This window comes from Cygnus olor, chromosome 6 (genome assembly GCF_009769625.2).
Source record: "Cygnus olor isolate bCygOlo1 chromosome 6, bCygOlo1.pri.v2, whole genome shotgun sequence".
NCBI lineage: Eukaryota > Metazoa > Chordata > Aves > Anseriformes > Anatidae > Cygnus > Cygnus olor.
In genome coordinates this window covers 4,153,317-4,165,537 of record NC_049174.1, presented here as the reverse complement: position 1 = coordinate 4,165,537, position 12,221 = coordinate 4,153,317, and the positions used below count along the sequence as shown (strand labels likewise).

The 12,221-nt window shown below is 37.1% G+C and overlaps 1 protein-coding gene and 1 long non-coding RNA gene across 8 annotated transcripts in view; both read left to right on the top strand.

The window, feature by feature from the left end:
- The window catches only part of PMS1 (PMS1 homolog 1, mismatch repair system component), a 46,494-nt gene extending 44,455 nt beyond the window's left edge, over positions 1–2,039 (top strand). For 5 of the 7 annotated variants that reach the window (XM_040562246.1, XM_040562245.1, XM_040562248.1 and 2 more), the window contains one exon: positions 1,613–2,039. In XM_040562246.1, coding sequence (XP_040418180.1) covers positions 1,613–1,804 — 192 coding nt within the window. In that variant the 3' untranslated portion in view covers positions 1,805–2,039. Of the gene's footprint in view, positions 1–288; positions 314–1,406; positions 1,513–1,612 lie in introns of those variants that run through there. The other 2 variants (XM_040562249.1, XM_040562251.1) reach the window with 2 other exon arrangements.
- Positions 2,040–2,372: 333 nt separating this feature from the next.
- Positions 2,373–9,741, top strand: LOC121072569. Its single transcript, XR_005821315.1, has 3 exons — positions 2,373–4,476; positions 5,517–5,576; positions 9,584–9,741. It is a non-coding gene; the product is annotated as an uncharacterized LOC121072569 (long non-coding RNA).
- Positions 9,742–12,221: the final 2,480 nt, after the last annotated feature.

The window sequence follows — 12,221 nt, the reverse complement described above, 5'->3', positions numbered from 1 at the left end:
CAGCATTTTTCATAGGCAGCTAGAGGTATGGTACTTGAGTAAAATAATTTTTAATCTGTTTTCAGAAGTTACTATGCAACAGTTGGAACTGGAATGCCTTTTGTCAATATTTGATATGCAAATAGATGAACTTGTCTGTCCAGAGACAATAATAGGCATGAAGTTTCAGATACAATTAATACATATGGTATTAGTTAAAGCTGGAATAACTAACAAGAGTAGTTTTCGATCGTTTTTTATCTTATTTCTAGATGTTTCACTAATGCTATCCTTAATTCCAATTCCTAGCAATCTGTGAAGAAAGAATACCAAAGTACATGCTCAATTTTTTCTTGGTTTAAGTAATTGCCAACACGTTTTCCTGAATCAGGCTACTGAGTGGGACTTGGGCATTTACACAGAATATATACTTTACTTTTTAAATATTACTTATACAAATCTTTTCCTGTCTTTTGGAGGCAGTAAATTTACAGCTGCCTTTGGAGCAAGTGTGATTCTGTTGTGTATTACCGAACCATTCTCATGCACCCTTGAAGAAGGGGTGAGTTAAGCACTGAGACAGGAATGTAACTTGGTTTGAAGGTGGAAGCTTTATTTCCTCTACTTACAAATACTCATTAGTCAGATGGACTGGGATGGAGTTGGTTTGTATGAAGGCTGGTGTTTAGAAGAGAGGTGTGTGCATAAAGGTGTGTATATATATAAATAATAAAGATACATATTAAGAGATTATCAAAGGAAGCTTTATTAAAAACAATTTTTGATCCTGTGAGGAGCATTTAGAAAGAGGAAGCACATACAGCAGTAAAAGTAGCTGGAAAATGCATGTTTACTAGGAAGTATATGGCTTGCAATCATGAAAAAATGATTTTAAAAATAAGCACTGGGTGTTTTTTGCCATTCTGGTGGGCTAAACACTGGAAATGCGGTTTGCTGTCATGTTCAGAATTGCAACTTCTGTCACGAGTTTCATGTTTGAGCAGTCAGCATGTCCTCATCTTTTACCATCTTCTGGTAGACCCAGAAGCAAAAATTGTCTGACAAATTCATTTGGAAGTTGTCTGATTCTTTGCGGATGGGTGCTTCAGTAGTTGTATTTAGTAACTAGTCACTTTTGCCTGCTAGTACTGTGAGATAATTGAATGCAGTAGATTATAGTTAATACAGCATTGATTTAAAATTTCACTGTATTATTTTAAAAACTGTTTAGCTGTTTAATTTCTGCTAGTTCTTTATCTTGTGGTGTACAGTGTGTCTTTTGAACTGATAAATGTCTTCAGTTGATACTGTTGCCAACAGAAAATCTTATATTCAGAAACACTGAGCATCTTGCAAAAGTGGACCCTAAAAGAAAGAAAAGAGTACAGATATGACCAGGAGATTGACTATGTGTGACTCTGTTGTAGAAGTGCATGAAATGACCAGTAAGATATGTTTAGAGTTCCATTTGAGTTTCTGGGATTCAGAATGTTCAGAATATATCAGCAGAAAAGAGAAAGTGACCTTTCAACAGTGAGTGCTTAATTCCTGCTTTCTGGTAGCCTCATGTTAATATGTTACAAAGTGGTACTTTAAAACTATTGGGTTTTTGGTTTTGTTTTCCTTTCCACAGGGAGAAGCAGTGCGTTTAGCTCGGCAGCTGCCCTTACATTTGTCAAAAGAAGATGTACAAAACACAATTTACAGGATGAAGCAACAGCTTGGAAGGGAAAATAAAGGCTGTGTTCATGGTCGTCCTTTTTTTCATCACTTAACAGATATTCCAGAAGTTAACAAGCACAACTCCAAGGAATTTATTCAGTAAATGGAACATTTTGTTTGGGATCATTTTTCTCTTACTTAATTTTGATCGTTACTCTGTAACTTCAGAATGTTTTGTGTAAAGCTTTTGTATAATGACTTTTTATTATTGTAAGTTCACTTTCTGGAGTTTTTTGATTCAGATTCAAATGCTACTTGACAAATGGGAATAAATTAATACCGTAGAGAAACAACTCCACTTTTTTTTTTTTTTTTAAGAATTTATTAAAGCATTATTCTCAACTGGTTTGATTCTGTCCTTATTGCTGCATGTTTAGAAAATAACAGTATATCAAAATGTTTTAGATATGAAGTGGTTAGAAACTGCTTTCATCAGAGCCTGGCAAAACTTACTGCACTATGACAGGAGATGATAATTTTTAAAGGAAGCCAGGTGGCTGTAGGTATTTAAATTTGGCATTGCCCTGTACAGGTATTGTTGCCACACATTCATAGTGCTATTTCTGTTTGAAAATAGCTAGATTGTGTAAAGGGGTATTAAAGTCCTAGTCTTCAAAAGGCTTTTCTCTAATTATGCAAATAACTCAGAGTATTTCTAACCTTACTTTACAAAGGTTTGAATCTTAGAAGTACTCTACACTTACAGCTTTAGGTCATCAAAAACTGGCAAATAATTTAAAAGATGAAAGGATCAGAGTCACAACTACAGGTTGGAAAGGTTGGCACTGAAAGCAGGTGTCAATATGTGTTGGTACAGTGCTGTACATAAACTGGGAGCGAGAAGCACAAACAGTCCTCACTCAAGGAGAATGTGGCATAACTACAGAGAAGTCTACTATATAAAGAGCTGCTGATTCTGGTAAACTTGTTCATCCTCTTCCTTCCATAATGTAGTGTTTTCTCCTGTATATTGAATAGTAGTAGGCTACTTCCATAAAGTTACTACATTATGCCTTCTGTGCATAGCAGCTGCACTGTCTCTGAATTAGTATGTTTTAAAAGTTTCAAGAAAGGTCACCTGAAATTTTGTCTGTACCCAGTTGTTCTGTCATAGCAAATCTTGGCATTAGCAAACTGAGAGTTAGACCTACCTTTTCAGTATTTCTTTGACTGCTAGATAAGTGGTTAGAAGGTTGCTAAAAGGCCTAAGTGTAATCTAGTTTGTGGATGAGAATATCAGAGCAGATAAGCAAATGCACACAGTGAAAATGCAAGTTACTGGTTTAGTGCTGTGTTTCAACCAATGTTGAACTAGTGAATGAAGTTAAGAAATTGCCTAACCGCAATACATGACAGCATACACCTTGTGCATCCATGCAGGCAAAAGGCAGGCTGAATCCAGTATTTGCTCTATTATGCATGCAGATGACCCAGCCACCTGCTGCTGAGACTCCTGCTCCATTCAAAACACATGCTCACTTCTGCTTGTGAGGCACATAGAAGAAAATATAGGGCACTAAATGCAAAAGGAAGTAGCATTTATTACCTGGAAGAATAGCGCAAAGGCCTGATCTAAGATAAGGTGTAGTAGCAAACAAAGTACTCCCTTCTTGTTGCTGTCTTGGTAGGAGCAGGAGCACAAGAAAATGCAACTTTCTCTGTTGCTGTTTCCTACCTCTTGTGTATGTGCGAGGTCAGGCTGAGAACGGGTGAAGTATTAGGCTTCAAGAGCCTCAAGTGAATGCTGTGTGATAGTAGTTAAGTGTAAGTGGGGAAGGAGTGGTCTTTCTGAAAGAAGAGAAAGTTTAATATCTACTGTAATACTTGATGTAGTCTTAGTACATAGCTGTGAAGGAGTACCTCTGAAGGCCTGCAGATGTTTTGGGGGTTGATGTGCTGCCTAACTGAAAGGCCATTTGATGCCTGGTGCCACCATTGGGTGACCAAGCGGTTAGCCACCTTTCTTTTGGGTCCAGGCAGTATGCTTCCCAGCTGCTAAAGGTTTCAACAGATTTTGATGTGTTGGGATAAATTTATGGAGGGATTTTGTGCCCGTGAGAGAGGCACAGGATGAGATCGTGACTGGAAAATTGGGCACATGTTGGCTGTAAATGTCAGTCAGTGCAGGTTTTTAGAGAGTAGGTGCATGGAGGCACAGGAAGGAGATGTGACACTTGGCTCTAGGGGGGAAACAGGATCCCAGGGTGTCATTGGATACAGAAGGTTATAGTTTGTTTATTTAAGTTTCTGTTTGGATATAAGCTGTTAAGAGTTCAAAGAGTAGCCCTACCAGAAATACCAAAGACAATTGGGTGAATGGATCACCAAATGAAGTCTGGTAGAACTTAAAAGAATATGTACACCAACTTTAGTCAGTTGGGAAGAGTAATTGATGTAATATATAGCATTTAATAAGATTAATATTTATTTACCAAAAAGTAAACTGTTTACTTTGGACCAGCTACTGGTATCTTTGATGAGACTAGTGGCAGCATCAAATTCTTTCATACAATAGTACTGTTTCAGAGGAAAAAGTGTTCAATAGCTATCCATCCCCTAGGCTGAGTTAAAAAAGGGATGGTAAATTGGGATTTATGATATTTTACACAGGTGCCGAGCTGGTCTCAGTTGCCATGGCAGCAAATTAGCACCAGGGACTTCTGTCATGGTAGGTGCATTAGGCCAAGCCCTTAGGCCCTCGGGCTTTCCTCTTGCTTTTCAGGCCAGGCTGGCTGTCCGCTGCCACAGAGGCTGCCCCCTTTTCATTTCCCTTAGGTAGGCGACTATACAGTTTGTTTTCTGTCTTTGTAGGGTGCTGAGGGCTGTGCTGAGGCTGGGTGCTGGCAGGATGGCTTTGGGGAGCAAGTCTGGGCACCTCCTCTCCTTAGTGCTCATGGTTATGGGCATGTGAGTTAAAACTGTGAGTTGTTCTGGCACTGAGCTCGCTGATGGGAGCGGGGGATGGCTTTAGATTGGGTGGTTTAAAGGAAGCCAAAATGGTGTGCTTGGTGTAATGGCTCTCACAAAGGAAGGCCCAGCAACATATTGTCGTTACATCCCTGCCTGGTGTCACTCAGACCTTTCATGAAGTGACAAATCTCACCAGGCTCTCCTCAGAGTGTGTGCGGGCTACATGTCTTCTGCCTACCTGTATGTAGCATTTGCTCTTTGAAATAAAGCAAAACTTCAACTTCTTACATGAAACAATGAATAGACATAGTTATTGTTGTGCTTGGCCTCTTCCTTTGGAGGAAAGGCCAGAGACAGGCCTATGAGGTGATGGCGTCGAGCGGGCAGGGCAGGCCGCCTCAGCGTGGTGACCAGCTCTGGGCGTCTTGCTGGACTTGAAGTATTTGTGCTGCCCTCTGCTGGTATTTTGTTTCTTGTGCAAATTTGGTAATTAAAACGATCAGCTGGCAGGCCTGAGGCTGACTATGAGTGAGCATTGTGCCTTCCTTCCAGCCACCAGCATGTCAAAGTGTTACCGCTTGTGGAACTTCTAATGGTGTGTTGTTTCTCCCCTTCCCAAAATAAGTTTAGTGGTGGTCCCTGTGTGATAATTTAGGGATTTTCAGGCTAAAATATGCTCTAGTAATAGTAGTTTTAAAAAAAAAAAAAAAAAAAAAAAAAACTTCTGTCTGTGTGTAGACTTCCATTTTTTTCACGTGATTGTGCATGATTTTCACATGATTGTGGGCTTTGACCAGCAGCGGTGATGCATTTACAGCTTGAGCGTCTACCTTCCCCAAATTCTGAAAAGTTGCATATTCTTTAAGTATGAAACCATGGAATATCAATTTTCTTTTTTAATACAGGAAAATCTCATTGAAGAAAGAATGATTTTCCCTGCATATCTACGTAAACATGCAATTAAGGTAACATCTTTTACATGTTTCTTTTCTAAATGTATTAAGAATCCTAATAGTGAAGTTTCCGTTTCCCCTTGCTTAAGAAGCGTGTGTGGAGGGATTTGGAGTATTTCCATGGATTTCTTTCTTCCTTCAGTACGAATAGTAGCAGTTCAGAGAATAATAGCAAAAACAGAGAAATGTTTAACTTATTTCAGGAACGCTCAGCAAGTCATTGGCAGTAGTAAAATCTATGATGTATGTTGTTAAATTGGGCTCCTCATCTATATTTCTGTATTTTAATATGGAATATTTAAAAGATTTAGCAATAGAATCAACACCTTCAAGCAACATCTTAGTTACAAAACTGATAATTCCCCAGTCACAACTTATGCAAGTGGTTTCATTCCATTTCTTTTTCACTTGCGTATTGGTATTACTTTCATGAAAGTAAACATCAAAGGGCAGATTTTTTTTTTTTATTTATTTACTTTTTTGGGAAAGTGTGGTAATATTTGGTCTTCAGAGCTTGTTTCATCTTTCATAAATAGGTCTGGTTTTGGTTTTGTAAGGTTTCGTGTGTTTGTGTTTCTTAAATCTATCTCTCTGAATTATTTTTTCTGGCTGCAATGGCAATATTGAAGGATTCTTGATTTTTTTTTTTTTTAATATATATATATATTTTTTTTTCCTTTTATGCCCAGCATTTAGCAGGTTAGGTTAACCATTATAAGAAGCTTAAGGTACATTTTTCAAATGGAAACCTACCAGAATTGGCTTTTATTTTCTCTCTCTCTCGAGTATGGAGTATCATATCTAAAATTATGGAGAGTATAAATGTGGAAATGTTAAATCTTTTGTTAATGGCTTCGAATTAAGCACACATTGTTGCAGATGATTTGGAGGACTTATTTAAAGTAAATATACAATTTCAAGCTCAATTATCATTCATAGTTTAACCGCACATAGCGAGATATTAGGTCTGTGAATTTGATACAGTGTTACTTCATAATTATGATGCTTTTTTACAGTAAATTTGATATAGAACAGTTGTTAAAGGAAAGCTGCTGAATAGTGTGACCAAACATTTTATGGAACACATCTGGTGAATTAGTTCAGGATGTTCACTGCATAAGAACAGAGCCTTTTGCACAAAATGAGAAGGAAGCTAACTCCACATGTATATGTTTTGCGGACATGAGAAGAGGTTAAACAATTACAAGTTAATTGTGTAAGCTAATAGGAGGGGTGTTCATAATGACATTTCAAAATAGCTAAAGAGGAAATGGATGAGAATTATTGTTTTAAAATCTCAAATGAATGGTTTACACCTGTTAATGTTACATTTAGAACAGCTGTTTCTTTTATTATCAGTAAACAGATGCAGAAAGTAATGGAATGTTTTAAAGCAATATGTTAATCCTGTCCCCCACTACTGAACATTCTCACAATCTCGTGATTAGATATTAACCGTAATGCTGTTGTCATCTGCAGTTAGAGAATTCTTAGTTAATTTTTTAGTCACTTATGTATCTGAAATTGTAAATGTTTGTCCAATGTTATTGTAGTCCTTTGTCAATCAATTGTGAGTCCTTTTGCACATCAGTACTTTTCCTGATGATTCTGCTGTGTTGAATTACTCTGCCAAAGCAACACTGAATTTGGTTTTGCTCAAGGGTTATTTCTGTCTTTGTAATTTCTCCCTGAAATGAAACAAGCTATATTTATAAGAGAAGAAAACAATTGCTCTTGAGGGCCCAGGCTAGCACAGATTTCATCTGAACTCTACAAGTCGTTGCTTGGTATTATGGGTAAAGCTTTGTCAGAGCATGCTCTGGTAGATCCAACACTTCACATGAGTGCAGGTTGGAATAGTACCACTGTGGTGGTATGAGTGAGGCTCTTACATAACACATAGAAATTTTTGTTTTATATGAAAATAGCTTTAACCCTAGTTCATTTATTTTCTGTACACCTTATGACAGATATCACATTACTAAGGGTTTGAAGTACAGAACAGCTATGGTTCTGATAGTCTCTTGGAAAAAATTAGACATCAAAACCACAGATAGAATACTACGTGGAGCTTTAAAATAAATAAATAAATAAATAAAGGTGTTTAAAAATTAGTGCCTAAATTGACCTGAAGTTACCTGGAAGCCAGTACTTGCCACTCAGATCCTCAAATGTGGTAGCTGTAGTTCCTCAGCCTAAAATGTGTTAAAGTTATAATATCTGTAAAGGTTATTTTAAAAAAATGTAGCATTTCAGTGACATGACGTGCAATTGTGGAGCATTACTAACTCAGCACTCCAAGAACGGAAGCACAGAAGATTAATACTGTATAACTTATTTGGCAGATTTGTTTTCAGGAAACGTAGAGACCAATGAATATGGCAGCTGCATTATTAAAATACTGTATTCAAGCCCAGGTCAAATTGTTCGTTCATGCATGGAGTAACTCAGCATTAATTGAATCATTCCATTTTTTAGGTATTTTAGATCACCAGTATTTTGTGCTTCAACACTTAAAATGCCTGTTTAAATTAGAATATTCACAAGGAGCAACCATTTTGACCTCTGTATAAAGTGTTTGTATAGGAGCATTTGTTTTGTGGTAAGAAAATCAAGGTTTTACCTTATTTCTGGAGGATTTTAAGGATGCTGAGTCAAGTATAATTATATCAGTGGACGTAAAATAATAAAGAGATTGTGTCTTTCCTTGTTCTCGTTAGCCTGGTACTGTTTCCACTATATGAATGAGAGGGACCATTCCTGACAAAAGAGAAGAGAATTTATTGTCTTAAATTGAAAAGAAGGGGGAATGAGGTACATTCTTGTATTCATTAAGTAGGGTTTTTTTTAAAAGAAAAAAAAAAGTCCTGTCATCTCACTTCAGGAGAAATCAAACGGAAAAAAAAAGTTTATTTCATGCAAAGTAGTTGTTGAAAGGCAAATGGTTTCAGCTGTGAGGAGTAGATCTAAGTATAATTCTTGTCAAACTTCTGGCCCAAACTGACTAGTGATAAGTAGATTATTTCAAAGCAACGTACTGTGGGATTTCTGTTCACTTCAACCAGACAGAGTTTGACTCTTACTTAGTCAGTCAAAATTTCTGTTGTTCCCTGACAGTTTAGATGTGTGTAATTTAGAATAAGAACCTGTTAATAGTTACTAACCACTTCTAGGCTTTGAAAACTGGAGAAACAGCTCAATTTTTCTTGAGCTGGTTGGAGCTGATGAGGGGAAGAAAAAAAAAAAGTAAGTGGTGGAGTCCTCAGGACTCCGTAATTTCTAACTGTTTAGTACTAAGAGTCACCAAAAGTATGCAGGTTTTTTGTTGTTGTTGTTGCTATTGTGTTCTGTTTCTTCTGCATTTACTTGGATGCTGTATAGAAAGAAGGTGTCATGTTGAATTCTTAAATCATTTGATGGAGGTCCCAAGCACCAGTATTTTTATTTTATTTTTTTGAAAACCTGTGAGGATGCAGAATTAAAACTAAAATCAAATTATTCTAATATCCTAAAGAAGGACTTCAGTGATAAAATACATTGCAATACTAGCTATCTTACAACTTTTCTTTTGGTTGTCAGTCCAAGTCTTTAAACTGTAGCTCAAAAATCTGGAGCAAGTATTTTGGCATAGGACAATTTGTTGTAAGGAAGATTTAATAGCTTGTTATGTCCTATTTCTATAAACAGAAGTCATTTGGAGTTCAGCAGATATATTTAGAATCAGCATTTGTGCTGGTAGTTACAAGCTGAATAAAATTATCTTTGAAAATCTCTATATACAGAAGGGGATATACAAGTTCAAATTTATCTCACAACAAACTCAAGAGGCTTTGACTAACTCACTATTATTAACCTCCAAAACTGGGAGTCAAATTTAAACTAATTATTAAAAAGATTTGTAAATGAAATGAGAATAAGTTTGGTGTGAAACACCAGTAGTAAGGGGGGAATTGTATGATTAAAGCTGTACAAAGGTTTGGTCTTGCACTCATTGCCCTGATGAAATCTCTCCTTCACAGAGGCTGTCTCTGTACCAAGGAGCCCTATGTACGGCCCAATAACATGGAAAGCTGGAACTTCTGGAGAAGTTTGCTCTACTTGGGGCTGTTTTGGATCAAAATTATGAATAGGAGTTTACACCGAGTGATTTTTAATCTAACTTTGTTATTTGCTGACTTCAAGGCATGTGTACTATCTGAAAAATGTATGCAAAGTCTAGTTAAGATATGAGTTTTATAGAAAATTAAAACCATAGTGACCTTTTAGCCTTGTTGATCATGTGCATGAAGATGTTCATCTGTTAGGCTGTACTAATCACAGCAACAGGGCTCTTGCTCAGGGACAGCAGATATGAGCAATGTTCTTGTACGTTTGTTTTTCTGTGGTTTTGGAGAGAAAATTCTGCAATTAAAACATTTATAATTGCATTTAGATGATGCAATTTTTGTATATTCTATTCTGGAAAAGATGGCCATTCTTTTGTCATGAAAATTAGATTTATTAAGCGCCACAAATAGACACGAGTGTCCTAGTTTAAATTTCAGTTGATATTTCTGCCACGATTGCTGGCCCTGGCCCCAGTGGTGAGAAGTTTAATAATTTTTCCTAGATTGCTTCTGCTATAGATTTTGTCAAACACTGGGAATTTGAAGACCTAGAATTCAAAGTATGTGTTGCTTTTAAATATCTTTTGCCTCCTGTATTTTAACAGAATAACAGCTGTTGTCCTTTCTTCTATATTAAGTGTCCATACTTCAGCATCAGAAAAAAATGTCACCTGGTCATGTGATCCCCTGGTCACCCTACTAAAGAAGCATCCTCCAAGGATCATTCTGTAAATAGCAAAAATATTCTCTTTATATTATCATATCTAAGCAGGACATCTTTCAGTTTTTACCTTGTTTGAGTTTTGATCACTTCAGTACATGTTGGAGAGATTTTTTTGTATAGTGGTTTTTTAAATGGCATTACTGATGAGAGAAAGCATAAGTAAGCTTTTTTTTATCATGTTACTTACAGAGATTATAAAATAATACTTCAGGGTACTCAGTGCTGCTCGTCCAAGTGACTGAGACACAAAGTTGTGTGCAGAAAGGGGAGCGATATCACGCCCTTTTGCCCCGTCATTAAGCTGGCTTGTGTTGAGAAGAGGACTGGCCATGTAGCTGGCTGTTGGCAGATCTGGGAACAGAACCTACCATGCTGATAGTGTTTCCCTGCTTTAACTGCACTGGAAGTCTACTCGCGGGAGAAAATGATACTCTGGTACCAAATGATATATAGGATGTGCAACACAAAAGATTTCCTGTTTTCAGTTTATATTACATGACCTGTGGGCTAGCTGAAGAAAACATCACTGAGAAAATGCTACATCTACATATACAAGTGTTTCTATTGATACGTTATTTTTCTAAGATTTTGCTGAGTAAAGCTATTTCCATACATAAGCGTTGTGGCCATCTGCAACTGCTTGTCAGTGAGGCTGGTTTGAGAACACTGGCTGTAATTGTAACCTCAGGAATGTGTGACCAGCTCGCAGCCAGCTGTGCATGCCCTGACTTTTTCCAGGTGTTACGATACATGGCCACTTTTGTTCTCTCTAACCAATGGGACAAAATGCATTCCTTGTTCTTCACCACCTTGTATTAAACCTAAAGGCTGCTGTTATTTATTTTTTTTAAGGTGTCATAGCAAATAACTAGACGGAGTTGTCCACGTTGTTTAATTATTGTTTGTATCTGTCATAGTGTGCAGCATCTCTATGGTGGTATGTATTTAGAGAAATGCAGATAAGGTCTTCAATGTGCCATGGTTTTGCTTTAAATTAACAGTGCTGACCCTGCAAATTACACAAGTGCTTTTGTTGTTGTTGTTTGAAAAATACTTTGCTTATGTTTCAGCAGCATAGATATCTCTGCAGTTTAAGGCTCTTCAGCTAGACAGTTAGTAGCAACATTTTCTGATCACTCACTTTGTTTACGTGTTTATCATCACTCATTTTTATAGGAACAGTTAATTGCTGACTTCTGCTTGGGAGCCTACGTGGAAGTCGTCCTAAATCCAATCTAGAGCTATCTGAATAGGGTTTTTTCTTTAATTTTCTGTCCTTAAGTAGCATTTTGTATACCTGTAGCACTTTATTTACATGTGTAGCATTTTCTGTGTTCAAGGTGAGGCATGAGTATAGCTTAAGAGCTATATGTAGTAATCACAAGGAAAGGACTTGCTCAGTAGCCCTTGACATTGTGCTTAGGTAAGTAAAAAGTTGAAGCATGAGATCAGTTTATGGATGTGGTCATTTGCTGATGTTTTTATTCATTATTTAATACAGGAATAAATCCATTTCTCAAGTCTGTACTGCTGGCTTACATTTGCCAGCAAGTTACATAATCTCCACATAAACTCAGTTATTGTCCATATCTATTATAACTTGAGGCCCATTCTTTATACGGTCTAAAAGACACACTTACCTCTGGAAGTAACCTTCTTACTCAGGCCAGTTTCTGGGGCAGAATGAATTCAGAGCTTCCAGCAGGGCAGCTCTGTAACAAGGTGCAAGCTCATGAAGTGTGAGCTCACATGTACAAGATATGCTTTGTATGGATCAAAAGGAAATGCAGCTTAGGGCAAAAGCATAAAGACCTTGACAGCACTTTA